At 44.9% G+C, this 15,695-nt stretch overlaps 1 protein-coding gene across 3 annotated transcripts in view; it reads right to left on the bottom strand.

Annotated features, from left to right (window-relative positions):
- PPARGC1A (PPARG coactivator 1 alpha) overlaps positions 1–15,695 on the bottom strand; it is a 299,633-nt gene that overhangs the window by 168,056 nt on the left and 115,882 nt on the right. Inside the window, exon 1 of one of the 3 annotated variants that reach the window (XM_048211778.2) lies at positions 10,869–11,026. The exons of the other annotated variants lie outside the window; for them this stretch is intronic. Coding sequence (XP_048067735.1) covers positions 10,869–10,883 — 15 coding nt within the window. The 5' untranslated portion in view covers positions 10,884–11,026. Of the gene's footprint in view, positions 1–10,868; positions 11,027–15,695 lie in introns of those variants that run through there. 3 annotated transcript variants of the gene reach the window in all.

Here is a 15,695-nt window from a genome sequence, read left to right on the forward strand (position 1 = left end):
AGATATACCCAAATAGAATCCTAGTTCTCTTAATTTCTTAAAGTGTATGTTTATTAGTATGATTTATCCCCAAAGGGTTTATGGTTTATTCATATTGACAGAAGGAGTGGAATTTGGAACACATCCTAGAACTTCAGTATGCAATTAAATGACTTCAGCTAGTACCCTTGATGCTTTTACCATTAAAAAAAAAAAGCCTCCATCCCTCTACATTCAGTTCTGCTCTAAGCACAAGGTTCTCGGCGTGGGAGAGGAGTCTCCCCTTTCCTGTCTCATCAGAGCATGAACGCAAATGCAACTACCTTGATTGAGGGGAGGTCTTGCCTACCATATGGCCCTCCTCAATGGAGTCAACACGAGGAGGGGCTCTTTGCTGACAGAGAACTAAGCAGGGAACAAAGTGAACACCTGGTCAGATAAAAATCCATCAGGATATTTGAATTGGCTGCCCAGTCTCCAAATTATTCGCAAGCATCAAATCCAAGGTAAAACGAAATGTGCCCCTCTTGCATATTTCAGTAATTATTGTGGCGTCAGAACGGGTACGACATGCCCCTGAATGGAAAAACCTCCTCGACTGCCTGGTATGATCATTAACTCTACCGAAGGGGATGGTAAGATATGGTAAGCAGAGTAAGAGATTAGAAATGGAGAATTCTCCCTGTTTCTTCATTGGGGGACATGCCAGCACAGTGTAGCTTGGGGAGAAACCACTTGCCTTATCTTCATCTTGGCCATTTGGGAAGATGCCAACAGGAAGCATAGAGACTCTTGCTCCCCTTTTCAACCTTAAGAGGCTGTGATGTGAGGTCTTGGACTCTCTTATGAAGAAGGATAAATGTGACAGGTCAGTCCTTCTCCTTCCTAGCTCCCTGATCACCTTTTCTTTGTCCTTCTCATTTCTAGAGCAGAACTTCTCTATCGGCTGGGAAGTGATGGCAGCAAAAGATTTTGAACCGTTGGATACTCAAGTAAAGGCTGTTTATCAGTGAGTGCAGCAGGCCATGGTAAACTCAGTGAGCTCCCGTAATGAGTGCCCAGGAGCAGAGGAGAAGCATTGAGTCTGTAAAAAAATGCAACTCAGCCTTCAGCTTGGTCAGCTTGGGCAAGGGCTCAAAATGGCGATTTCAAGGCCAGACTAATGAGCTAATAAATTATAGTCGCTTCACACGCAACATGGTATGATTTCTCCTGCTGAGTTGAATCAGGTAGCAATCTAGGCTAACCTTTAAAACCTGATTTGAAATCTCCCAATAAGGTAGCCAGATAGATTCAGCCTCTATTTTAGATGTGAAGGGCTAAATTCTCATCCCTTTGTGTCAGAAATATCTCCAGAGCAGTAGCGATTTTGTCCCCCTGGGGGACAGTTGGCAACGTCAGGAGACATTTTTGGTTGTGGCTACAGAGGGAACAGAGATGCTCCTCAACTTCCTACAATACACAGCACAGTCCCTCCACCTTCCCCCCAAAGAATGATCTGGCCCCAAATCTCAACAGTGCTAAAGTATTAGCAAGACATCCTTCCCTAGAACATACAAAGTAGGTAAATCACAGCTAGTTGGACCAGAACGAGTGAGCTGGCAACCTTGAGCTCCTAATTGGAGAGGCGGGAGTGGGCAAAACCTCCGAGTCTACTTGAGTCCCCACTGGGAGCGACTTGGTCAAGTAAATCCTGTGTGGAGTCCTATTGAGCATAATGCATTTGTCCTATGAAAATGACTAAAATGAAAAAGGTGTAAGATCATCATTATTTCTGGCAGAGAGCCTCATCATCTTGAATTGTGCGATGTGTCCTGCAGATGGGTAAGATTTAACGAGCATGCTCAATTAGGTCCATTACCTCCACCTACAGTGAAAGTCATCACGTTGTTACAGCACTTGAGGCTTCAAACTCCACTTAATCTGCCCAAATTCATAACAAAATAAAGCATCGCTAAAGCCTTTCCGGTTTCACTGGGAATCTGATGGACTAATGGACTTAGACACACATGGCAAAATAATGGAAGGTAGATTAATCCCGCTGATCAATGAGCACACTCATTTAGAGTTATCAAGGAAAGAATCTATGCATCATTGCATTAATTATGCTTCTATGTGTTAATTTAGTTAAGTCTACATATTGGCAGGAAAAGCAAAAAGATGGCTAAAAGCATGGGTGGGTGTATCTGTATATTTTTTCTGGTAGTTCTCTAAAAAATAATCACATGACTAGATGGCCAATAAGAGTCAGGAAAGAGGCAGTGACGCCATTTTACTATTTTCATCTTGTAACGATACTATCTCTCCATGAAAGATCTTCCACCATAGCAGAAGTTCTGATCACAGAGGAGTCATTTAGATTTAATTTCCCTCTGATCAAAATTTCATCAAACTTGAAAAAAGGTCACACTCTCCTAACTCAAGGCCCAGGGCACCGCAGTCCCACTGGTGGAGGATTTCGGGAATGCAGCTCAAGTATATGACATGATTTATCCTTTCTCTAGAAACTATAGGGTACCCGGAAGTTCTCGGCCTGCTCAATTGTATCTTCAGAAACTACTGGGGAGACTGGCCATTTCCCTTGCTGACCCCCGCATTACCCTTCCTATGAAACGTTAGGACACTTGTGAGTCGTTTCAGCATGAATCCAGCTCCCAGAGCAACATGTGACAAGGACACGGGATCTCCCACCCTCCCATGTCACCTGTTATTGCATGATAAGCACACGGTGTAAGAACTAGCTTTTCTCAACTGTGGCCATTGGGACAGGCATTAAGTGGCCACATCCTCTGCCTATCACAAGACCCCCCGTGCTTGTTATGCGGTGATGAGCTGCTCGTCGCAGAGGACTCTTCCCGAAATCATCCTTCTCCCGGCACGGTGACACCAGCCCTAAAGGTGTCCAAGTGAGTACTTTAACTAATAGGCTGTTTTGAGGACTTTGGATAGAGAAATGGGCCTAAAGATCATGACCAATAAAGATAATGAGCATTTGCACTGTTAGGCGACTTTTCCAACTAAATCAAACCCTTCTGGCCAGCAAGAAAAGGGTGAGGGGAAAAAAAAAATCAAACAGCAAATCTGCTGAGAAGGCCAAATGGGTCCATCTTCCACAATCTCTCCTCTCATATTTTTTTAGTAACACCAAAAAGAAAGCAGAGGTAGCAAGGGGGCAGTTTTTCTTCTAGATAAAATAGAGCAGACAGAAAAGTCTGAATATTCATTCAGTAATAACTGTCAAATTCTGTTGTCCATCGTGGGTGAGAGCAAAGTGTCACTGCAAAGGACAGAACTGAGGTCAATCACTTAAGAGAGCGTGTTAGGGCTACGAGGCCACTGGCCCAACACCTTCGTTTTGAAGAGGAGGACGCCGAGGCACAGAGAACATGAACGTCTTGCTCAAACAATTCTCAAGTAAGAGCACCAGGAAGCAGACCTTCCCACGTCATCCTGTGGCCTCCCCTCTCTATTCTACTATCCAGGTCCATTGCTGAGACGCCTCCCCAGAGCCCAACCTCTCCTTGCTCGAGCTGCCGAAGACAATTTGGGGGTGCAAAGGCATCAGCTCTTCCTAACTCTCAAATCCAGACTGGGTGTTGGGACCTGGGGTTGGCTCTTCCTAGCCAGGAAGATATTTGTCTGAGTCTGAACAATCCCAAATGTCAATATAAGGATCCTGTTTGCCGAAGGCTTACTGCATGAACTTGGTCCACTGAGAGCCCAGGGCCCCCTCGGCACCTGCACGTAGAGATTATAACCTTGACAGAAGCCCCAGCAGAGGAGGGGATGGATGTAGCTGCCATTAGTCTGTGCCTTTTACCTCCCCTGTCTCAATTGTCTTCGACTCTCACCCGAGCCCACGGGAAAGCCGCCCAGCAAGAAGCCCAAGAAGAAGGAGGCCTCTTAAGCTCCAGGGACTTGAGCTCCTAGCTGCAAATTTCCTTTCATTCAAAAGAACACTCTCCACCTTTTTTCTCAGCACAACACTTACCATGCCCAAGAGGGGGGGAAAGTGTTTCTCACCAGGAATAAGCTGTAAGGTATATTTGAAAATTGAGATTTTTGAATTGCAATTGGCATCTCTCGGTGCCTTTCAGATGGGGGCCGTCTAACTGCAAAGTGACATTTGGTGATGCGGACGCAGCAGAGACCCGGTAAAAAACCACAATCAATCCGTTTCTAAAACACAGGCTCAAGAAACTGGGACCTAGCATTAAACCTGGAAGATCTTTTATGATTGTTCGTCAAAGGAAAATAGCAAGAGACATTCATTTTTTCAAATTATTCTCCCTCACTAGCCTCTCTCATTGCTATTACCATGAGCAATATCATTCTTTACCCACTGCAGGAACCTTTTGTGAGCAAAATACCATAGAAAATCTTTACTTTCAAATCCATTCACTCCTGGCAAGAAACAATCCTGGATGAACTTTTAGAGTGCCCAGCTGAGTAAATGAGTGACCTTTGGTTGATCTAATTTACTTGTCTCTTTTTATCCACATATGATTTATATTACATGCGTATTTAAGCAGTGCCTTTGTCTTCGAGCACCTGTAAGTCCTTCATGATCATTAGTTAAGCCTCACAGTCCATTTGAAAGAAGAGGTGTCTTACCTCTGGAGAGGTGGAGAAAATTGAGTCATGACTCAAGCCCTAGAGGGAGCTCAATACATTTCCCAACCCCCTCCAGGCAGCTTAACTGTTCATAAATACGTGGCCATAATATTAAGTTCCCACTAACTACATAATGGCATTTATGAACCCTGGCAGGGCTGCATTCGCTCCTGGGGGCTCTTGGAAAGTTGGCCAAAGGGATGGAAAATGAGGGTGTGGGAGCAGGGCTGGAGTGAGGCCAGCCAGGGAGGAAATAGTGAGGTTTGGGATGCCTTAATCTTCTTAAAACGAGTGCTCTTTATAACAGGGTCTAGCAGCCATGTGGAAGAGGCACTGGAAGGAGGAAAAACTGGAGGCCAGGAGGCCAGTTCGGATGTCTTTTTAGGGCGAATCCAGAAAGCGTAGCAGTTAGGGGCATGAGTTTTGGTTATCAGCCAGTTATGAGTTAGAACGCTGGCTTTGTGACTCAGACGCGCGGGCCATTTATTTCCCTTCTTCAAGACTCAGTTTTTGTACCTGTAAAATGGAACTGATGAAAAGCCCCATAGCATTGTGGAGATTCTATAAGGTAAATATAAATCGCTCAGCACAATATTCAGTACAATAAATGTTCAATTGTACTCAGAAAAACTTAACTAGTGCTTTTGTATGCTGGGCATTCTTCTAGAATTCACCAAATCCTCACAACAACTCTGGAAGTAGATCTCACATGTTGCCTCCGTTTCACAGATAAGGGGACTGAGGTACAGAGGGAATTAGTAGTTTAATGGAGCCAGAATTTAAACATGCATACACTGTCTCCACATTGCTCTTCTGCTAATGGCAACTAGTGTTCATCAATGAGGCCATAGGTTAGGAATGAAGGCAGATTCAAGATGTATTGAAGAATGACAGGACGTATGGATGATGGGAGAAGGGATATCTGAGGCTGCTTCCTGGTGTTTTGACTTGAGTGGTGGTCCGTGGCATCTCTTACAGTGGTAGGGAATACGGAAAGAGAGGCACGTTGGGACGTGTTGAGCAAGTCTGATGTATTTGTAGAATATTCAGGCACAATAGTTAATACACAGGCGGATATATGGATCTGAAAGACGTTAGGACATATGTTATAGATTTCTGAATTATCAGAAAATACTTGGGAACTGGAGTCATATGAGTAGAGGAGGTCACACTCCCAGTGTATGGGGTGAGAAAGGAAGAAGGCAGAAGGAAATCCCTCTGGTGAAGAAGCGGGGGACATCAATTGTTAAGGGTTGAACACACAAGAACCCATAAAGGAGAACAAGAAGGAGTGGCTGAGGAAGGAGAATACTTGATGGAAGCCAAGAGAGAAGAGGGTTTCAATAGTCTTCTGCTTCAAAACTTCTGCTTCCTCTACTTACTTTTTTAGGATACCACTCCCCAATGAAATGCAAAGAATTTAAAAGACAGTATAGACGGATTAGTGCCGCGCCCCTTTATTTCCTGGGAAAATGAGAGAACTCACATCATGATCTAAGGGGAGGTCAGCTGGCCCATCCTTCTCCCCATCCCTGACTGTCAAGGATTCAGATTCAACTCAGAGACCACCGCCATTCTTCATCTCAAGTCTGTCTCCTCCATGGCACCCTTCCAGGCACTTCAGCTGGTGTTAGAGCCATGTCCCCTCGTAGCCCTGGAGAATTCTCTATATATCTACACCACATCACTGTTTTTTTCAGTCAGATTCATACCACAGTTGTTTGTATATCACTTGCTAGACCAAAAATCCGTTGATGGCAGGGGCCATGTTATCTTATCAGCTCTGTGCCCCTAATTCTTGGTGCCCTGTCTGACACACAGGGCGTGCTAAATCCATGCCTGGGCACCATGAATGAAGTTAAATCTTTAGTGAAAGCATAACAGGTACATTCAAGTCAACCTCCCCTTTCTCTGGATTCATCCCAATTCAACGCACCTCTTGGTACAGACACATCGTACTGAGTTTCCACAACCGCAAGGTGAGTAAAACAGCTCGTGCGAATTAAATGAGATTATACACTTAAAACAGCAAGCATCCAATACTCATTAGCTATGAAGTGCCAGCTTCTCAGCACGAGGGCCGGCCAAGCCCCTCGGGGAAGGGTTTTTCGAACTCCCTTCCCTCGTTTGCACTCAGGCCCCTCATAGACCCAGGGGTCCTGGTTCCCAACCCAACCCTTTAGCTCCCGTCCTGCAGGATTTATAGCCTGACTGTGACAACTAATTTTGGACTGTAATGCCTCCTGTCATCTTCCATAATTTGACATAAATAAATCACAAAATACCCTTTTTATATCGCTTTTTATCTTGCCATGCTTCTTGTTTCTTTTGGAAACAGTTTTTATGGCAAATGCAGAGTGTAAATCCACCCAGCAATAAAGCATGCCACACAGGCGTGTACAGCGGGCACCTGAGAGGAAATCACCCGCCATTTGCAGCGCCGCACACAATTATCAGCAGCATGTTCTGGAGTGCGCCTAGTCAACGCACCGCACTGGCTGCCTTACCCACGGGTTGCACAGCCCCCGTGGAAACGACGTCGTCGAACAACGGCAAGTGGGCACCCACCGGTCCACGCCTCGATGCTGGCCTCCTCTTGTGGCCACGTGGACTCTAGACCTCGCAGGGCACCCCCCTGCCTGTCTCTCCGGAGAGGTCATTTCTCCAAAGGCAGCGAGGTCCCACCAAACTTTCTGCAGTGACGGAAGGGGTCTGCCTCTCTGCCGAGCGGTACGGTGGCCACCGGCCCCCTGTGGCTACCGGACGCTTGACATGTGGGTAGTGAGAGGAACTAGATTTCACGTTTTATTCGAAGTGCGATCCGTTTAAATGTGAAAAGTCACACGGGGCTAGCGGCTACCTTAGGGACAGCACAGCGAAGATCGCTTGCTAGGTCTTCGTGTCAGATACCTTGTCACACGCATCTTCGATTTCAAGAGCCGGGGATCCCACTAAGCACCCACTCAGTCCATTCTCACGCACCCTCTCCTCTCAGCCTAATGGTGACTCTGAGAAGTAGGTATTATTACCTCCAGCATTTAAATGAGGCACCTAAAGTGGAGAGAGTTCAAGTGACAAGTCTGAGGTCTTGCGACTAACCCGTGGTAGAGCAGACACTTGAACCCAGGGCTGTCTGTCAAAGTCTTGCTGCTCTCGGAGCCGGGCTTAGACCAGGTATCCTGGCTTCAGGTTTTTATGCTTGAATCTCTAGGGCAACCTTTCTGTGAATTTGTCAGTACCGTGGGGCTCGACGCGTAGGTCAGCAAACTCTCCATCTAGGAATGGACACAGCTAGCTTCTCATCCCACTTTACCACCCACCACCTGCCAGAGGGAGTCCATGTGCTTTCGGACACTTCTCCTCATGCGTGTGGCCGGGAAGAAACGCCGGCTACTGCCTTGCCCTGCAGTCTGGTTGGGAGCATACGAGAGATCCATTTGAGGATGGGCCAAAAAGTGCTACATAGAGGTAAGGCCTTCTTATTAAAGGAAATTCTGATGAATCCTACTGAACCCTATTTATTTCCTGCCTGAGTTGCCACAAAATCCATGTGCAATATCATTACCCACATCGATACTCACCAAACACCCCTAAAAGCCTACACTCTGTGCAGCAAAATTAAAGGAACGCATCCCATGAACTCTTTATAATGCCAAAGTAAAGCAATGACAATCCACAGCAGAAAACCCACCCCATCGCGCACCGATTATTAACATGTTAATTTCTATGTCCCAGCTTTTGAAAATGATTCTGGGAACTACTTATTGAATTTTTAATTTGCAGATTATCGACCAAATTGGTTGCAATGGCTCTGAGCAATAGGGCCCACATGTTAGCTGGGCAGGTGAAGGAGATGCGAGCAGACAAGACCGGCTCCCATTCTGATGGGTGGCTTGTGAGAGCTCCAGGTTCAAGGGAAAGAATGATACATTTCCCATATGCGTGTATGGGGAGTGGGAGGGATACAAGAATTCTGCACTAAAGAAGCTTCTGAGAATTATTCTCCAATCTGAAATTCCAAAGCCCTATTTACAAGGTTTATCTTTTAATATACATCCTCCCTCTTTCTTTTCCTTCCTTCCTTCTCCCCTCCCTCCCTCCCTTCCTTCTTTCCCTATTTCCCTATTTCCTTCCTTCCTTCCTTCCTTCCTTCCTTCCTTCCTTCCTTCCTCCCTTCTTTCCATCTTCCCCCCTTCTTTGCAGACCCTGTCTCTGCTCACACAGGCTCACAGCCCAGCTGAAGGCTCAAAACAGAGAAACTGTGTGATGCAACAACGTGACAAGGGCTATGTATGGAAGTTCAGAGGGACCTATGGCCCAGAAATGGGGAGGAAGAATATCAAAAAAGCCTTCCTAGAAAAACAAAATTGAAGAAGCAGGAGAGAGTCCAATGGGTGAAGGCAGAGAATGTTTCCGGCCGTGGGAACAATAGGTGAGAAGACCCAGAAGTGAGAAAGCCCTCGGCACTATCCTTCACAAGAGCAGCCGGTCCCAGGTCTGCCCCTCTTCGGAGGAAGCGACAGAGCCCCAATGCTTCAAAGCCTCCACTCCCAAATCAGGCAGAAGGCAGAAGAGCCCCCGGATCCCATCAGCACCGCTCGTTAACCACATGTACTCCAGCAAGCAACTTAACCCTTCCGAGCCTTATTCTCCACGTCTGTAAAATGGGAGTTGTGAGAGTATGTTCGTGAGAATTGGAGAAGAGTGCGTTGGGGAGCAGGTGTCACAGCACCTCTAAGGGCTGCAGAGAGACCAGGGGCGGCTACTCTGTGCTCAGCACCCTGATCATTCTCTCACGGAACTGGCCACTAGACTATCAGCCGATCTGGTGCCCCCCCTTCCTTCAGGTCAGTGCCAACCCCACCGCACCCAACGATCCTCTCAGACCACTCGGGAGATACTGCCTCCACCCTTCCATTCATTCCCTATTCAGACTACCCTAGAGACACCATCACCTTTTCTTCTGCATCCCTTATTTCTGCAACTAGACCATAACAACTTATTCTTAATAAATGCCTTATTAAAATAAGAACTCCTGAGACTTTGCCCTTGCCCAGAACTTCGTAGCTTGGCAAAGGACTTTCACCAGAGGGTTGGTTATGGAGATCTGTGGAAGTATCCCTTCAGCCAGGGGGCAAGTATTACAATCCTCATTCTACTGCCAGGAGCGCTGTGTCTCAGAGAAACGCAGACGTTGAGGGACTTGTTGGAAGCCACACAGCTGTTTCACGGTGGAGCTGGGGCTCGGACCTTAGAGCCACAATACTAAATATCAGCGAGAGTCTTGATAAAAGAGCTAACGTCTGTTGGGTGCTTACCAGTGTGCTGTAAAAATGTTACATGTATAAAGTACGACCTCACAATAATCCCACAATGCAGGGACTTCCATTTTGTGCTCGTTATGGACAAGGAGACTGAGTCATGGAGACGTTAGACAGCTCATCTGGGGAGCACTAAGCTAGTAAGTAAGAGCGCAGCTGTGACCTCCACCGGGGCCAGCCCGTAGGCACATATCCACAGCTGCTCCGCACACGGCCTCTCTTGACTTCTCTGATACTTGCTAGGAATCCTCCAGTGCCGGGAAGAACGCACTGAATATCAGAGAGGCTCAACGAATATTTATTTATTAATATTTATAACAGCTTACTCTACTGTTGGGAGAATAAGTACCTTGGCATGTTGGAAGGCTCTGAATGTTTATCTTCCCAAGTTCCCATAATGACCATGGCCGTCCATGAATCAACTCTCTCTAATGTTGTTCTATATTCAGTCTCAACCCTAGACCCATGGACATTCTGTCATCTTATTTCTCCCTGCCACTGAGTCACCCACGGGGCCCCACGTTGGGACTCCCAGACGTGTGCCTGCCTCCAGGGCCACTGCTGAGCATGGATTACACTCTCTCAGCAGAAAGCAACTTCACAGATATTTGCTCAACATATCCCATTCTGTCCCTTAATCTTTCCTCCCGGGTTGGGCGAGGACTTTCTCCTGTTCCCTTTTTCTTTTCCCACAGAGATGAAGAAACAATTCCCTTCAACATTCCAAAAGCAAACAAAAGACAGCAAGACAGTGACACGAGGTACAGTTGCGGGCTAGTTACCTTGAACATTCGATGGGATAGTTTAGTACGTGACTACCCCACCTCTCATTTACCAAAAATTTAGGCAGACTTCTATCCTACGAGATACATTTCATCTCACGGTTTAAGAATCCCCCTGTCTATCTGCAGGGAACTGGAGGAAAGGCTTGAGTACAAAAACATTCCAACTCACCGTGGTGTCAACCATGGGATAAGACCAGAAGCCACATGATATGTGCAATTCTTTTCCCTCTGCTGCAAAGGGGTGAGGCGTTCAGGGGGCAGCCTTCTTGGGCTTTGCTCCTGAAGCTGGGGCCGAATGAGTTAACAGTAGGCTGTGAAGTCAGATGAACCTTGCAACTCTTTGAGTGGAGCCCTGCTATTTTGCAACTTAGCAGAAAACAAGCTGTTAGCCACATGTCCCCGCCTAGCCCCTCCAATTTTTCAAATCATGATTTATATGCTTGGCTGCTTATGTAATATGTGGTTATAGCAGGGGGTAGGTAACCATGGGGAAGCACTACCTGGAGGTTTCACACAATGAACAAGCTTGCATCTGACCCTCAGAGAAGGGTGGATACAATTCATAGTCATACTATGTTCTTTGCCTTGGTCCGTTTATTCTCACGAGCATTCACCCATCCCTACAAAATGTGTTACCCGCAGCTGAAGGACCCCAGGTCCCGGCTTTACATCCTTGCTTCCTCCCTTGATGGAAGGAATACCGGGTTGATACCTATCCTGAGTAGTGTCAGTGACTATGATTTTGATTAAAAGTCAAAAGGTCTTCCTACCCCAGATTGTGTTCTCCTTTGCAATTTTTCTAAAACAAGAAAAATCCTATTTCCTAGTATCCTTCTCATGATATATGCCAGTCTGATATTCAGCAGAGTGCTGTGGAATCAGTTGTTAAAATAGCACACCTCCCTGCAGGTATGTGTAGGTACTCCGGTCCTCACCCCCCTGTCTATCCGGTCTCCCTAGGATCCAACAATTAAGAGGGGAGCACCCAGCACGACACAGCAGGGGGTCCATGATCCCGCTCCAGGCCAGACCTGGGTCCATTCTAATTGATCATTACCCAAGTTGAACCTGTGGTTGTATATTCCCAGTATCTCCCTAGCTATATGGGATAATAAATACAAGAATACTTGGAGATTTATGGAAGGTTCCATGTAACTTTGAGAAAATATTATAGCAATAACTCATATAATCAGTATGGTTAGGGTAGAGTGTACACCGAACTACCTGATCCGTCACTTACTAAAAATTAATCCACTTCTCAGGGAAGCCACCTGAAGGTGATGCCCTCTCCCCAAACAATGGAGATGGCACCTTGGACCTGTTTTTTCAGGCATTTGACTTGCATGGCCGAGCTTTCTCTAATTCACATTTTTAGCAGAAAACAGCACTTTTTCACCAAATATAAATACAAAATCTGTCATCTGGACCATCATATATACTTAGAAACAGCATGCTGTGGCTGCCGAGTTGTTTATCTTCAATGACGTTGATCAAGCAGGATGGAAACGAAGAAATTCATCCTCCCCAAATGACACTGGAATGAAGGCACAGACATTTAAAGAAATAAAGGAAAATCTGCAAAGTGAGACGTCAGAGGTGGTGCTCAGGAATAATGAAACTGTAAGAAGTTAAACACAATCAGGTTTAAAGAGATAATGATAAAAATGAAAATCCGAAATCTCTTGCCAGTAGAGTCAACCTCGTCTAGTAAGATGAATTCAATATTTCCTGCAAATAAATAGCAGTTTCTAAAAATAGAAGGCACAGCTGTGCAAGCCAGAAAGTTTCAGAGGATCATAGGTAGTGATGGTCAAAGTATGGCTTTTTGTGACTCTGTGGGATTACAGATGAGTGATTGCAGGCCCTCAGGTAACTGAGATTTTATTAAACTGACAGACCGTAATTTAACACATCCTTGATGGAATATACATGTGCTCACTTTTCAGATATAATCTATTATGGAAGTGCTTTGTGAAGCACTAAGCCAGTTTATCTTTGAGTGTATTCCAAGGAATCAAAGACTTGTGAGGTATTTAGTGAAAAATCAAACTACTATTTCACACCGTGTTTCTCCCTCAGATATTCACAATGCTCGGGAAACTTTTAAAGGCTCTGAAAAGTCCTGCAATGTTACTTTTATCTTTTTCTTTAATCGATACTCCCCCAAGTTTGCCTGAACACAAAAACTGTTTTATTTATCATCATTTGGAGAATATTACATTAGAAAAATGTAAGATAGTATCATCATGCTATTGGTAGGTTTTTGAAACACAAATTTTCTGTGCATATCTTGAGGTGTCTGACGCTAAGGGTCCTCAAAAGGCCCTCTCAGGCTTCTACCTGTGACTTCCTATCTGTACCAGTGATGTTGGTTTGAGGGTCCTTCAGCTGCTGGTTAAGCAAAGATTAACTGCATTATTATTCAACTACAGGGATTCTAACCACTGTCAATTCCCTGGAGGATCAGATAAGCCCTTCCACTGTGGTCTTCCTGGGCTCAGGATGCTGGCTTGCAAGCTTCCCTAATTGCTTCACCCCCTCACTTCCTACCCTGCATTTTTATCAGTGGCAAGTGTTCGTAGGAAGTGCAGTCCTGTGGATGAAGAAGGAAAGAAAATTTAGAGCAAGTGCCTTCTTTCAAGGAGAGCAGCCTTAGCAAAAATGTTACAAATTAGCTACAATATCAGGTTCTCAATTCTTTCCTGATTTCCTCAGGTGCCTGCACTTGGCACTCCAAAGGCTTTCAAACTTTATTTTCCTTTCTTTGATTGTGTGGGGAGAAAGATGGAATTCTAAAGGAAATGCATCATAAAATTTATATTTGGGCAGTCTTATCAGCATTGGACATGCATAATCTTTCCTTGCAAAGTTTTTGCTATGAAATTGCACACAAACGTGTTTCTAAAAAGAGAGAGACAGAGACAGAGACAGAGATGAGAGAGAGGAAACCCTCTATGTTTCTATGGTGTTTGATGTCTATTTATATGTTTCTTAAAGATAAAGCATTTATTCTATGCATGATTTGAATTTTATGCATCTCTTCTCGTTGCCTTAACGGAAGTGAATTCTTATTGCATAGCCAAATTTCACACTCAATTTATTCTGCAGAGTAACTCCCTTCCTCCAGATGGGACTATAAACCAGTAGAAAGAAGTTTTTTAAGTGTTCCTAATTGAATATATGGGGTCTACTTCTGACACAAAATCAAAAGCTCAGGGAAAAGCACAGAACGTCACTGGTAGAGGACACCAACAACCAAATGACAAAACAAGTGTGTTGGTGTCAGGATGGGTGACGCCGTCATCAACGAGTCACAGACAAGGCAGCAAGGAGGAGGAAAGAGTGGCTCGAGCAGTAAAAAAACAAGATTTCTCCAGCTTCTTTAAAAGCTACTAGAGATCAAAGAGAGGAACTTCTAATGGCCTAACAAGATGAAAAGGGAGAAGACTAAGTACAAAGCCATGGAGAGCAGCCCAAGTATTAAATAGACGAAGAGGTAAGAATTAGTCACATCTGGCCCACTCTTTATTGAGGATCTGATAATGCTAACATGGGGAAAAACCCTTCTCGCTTAAGGATGTGCGTGTGTGTGTGTCCATGTTTGCTCACAAAATGTCTGTGACAATGCTATATGCAAGCAGGGTGGGCATTGGCTGTGGGACTCAAGACAATGCAAGAGCAATAACAATATTCATGCCCCCTCATAACATTTGGTGGGTGCTCATTATGTATTAGGAAACTGTGCTAAGCGCTCTGTATATATCATGTTATTCTCACAGTGATCTCTGAAGTCAAACCTGGTCTCTAGCGTTCACAGTCCCATTAAACACTAAATAAATACCTGTTGAATGAAGAAACATTGTCTTGATGTGGTAACCATGTATTTCCCCTCTTGTGTATGAGAGAATTGAGTCCCCTACAGCCTGGAAGAGGTTAGGATACGACCCAGGCAGTAGTCATGAGGGCTGGCTTGTATCTAGGACTGTTGACGTCTACGTTTCCTTGAGACAGTACTGCCTCAGGTGGGAAGGGACATGCATAATGTTTCTTTGCAAAGTTCGCAAGGCGTGGGGCCTCAGGATGGGGAGCCATGGCCATAGCACAGTGGAAAGCCAAGGAGAGGAAAGGGCATGGTTTGAATACAAAAAGCCATGTAGTTTGAGGTCGAGGTCCCTTAGAACTGTGTGACCAATTTAACCTCTTTCTTGATCTCAGTCTCTTTATCCGTAAAATGGGGGAATTGAAATCTAGATTAGTCAATTATGAAGTTTTGAGGTTGTATAGAAAAAGTGGTGTTTAAGTGTTCAAAACTGTAAATTTTATTTTTGTCATGTCTAATAAAGATAAGAATCCCAATTGCCTACTGGGTGGCCCCCATCATAAGACCATGCGAGAATAAGGACCACATGGGATCTTGGTTTCCTCATCAGTCTGAGTAACTGAGTCTAATTATGGAGCATTGATGGAGTCTCTTCCAGATTTTAGGCTGACTCCTAACAGCCTATCCTTTAATAGAGCAGATGCCAGAGTGGGATTCCTGAATTCAAATTCTTGCTCAGTTGCTTACAAGCTATGAGATCTTGAGCAACTGACTTAACCTCTGAGGATCTTTATTTCTAATTTCTAATATGCAAATAAGGACTTATTGGTCTCAGTTTCCACATCTGAAATACACGTATAGTAGTAATAGTAGCTACTGGATACGGTCATTGTAGGGCTCAAATGAGTTAATACACTGAAATCAAAGTCTGGCCAGTTAATGTCAGCAGGGATGAGAAAATAACAGTGATGAGGATGACGGTAGCCTTTTATCAGCCAGCTATTGGGGATTGAAATTCTCGCCATACTAGTAAGTCAGGTTTGGTTTAGCAGATGTGAAACATTAGAAAAATGAAGGGTGGAATTTGGAATGAACGTACATGAGGGCCTGCAGGCTTTAGTGTGGAACAGGAAAGAGAAACTAGGGAAACTTTACGTCGCCATTAAATAAAGTACA

Source organism: Ursus arctos, unplaced genomic scaffold, assembly GCF_023065955.2.
Source record: "Ursus arctos isolate Adak ecotype North America unplaced genomic scaffold, UrsArc2.0 scaffold_9, whole genome shotgun sequence".
In the NCBI taxonomy this organism is placed as follows: domain Eukaryota; kingdom Metazoa; phylum Chordata; class Mammalia; order Carnivora; family Ursidae; genus Ursus; species Ursus arctos.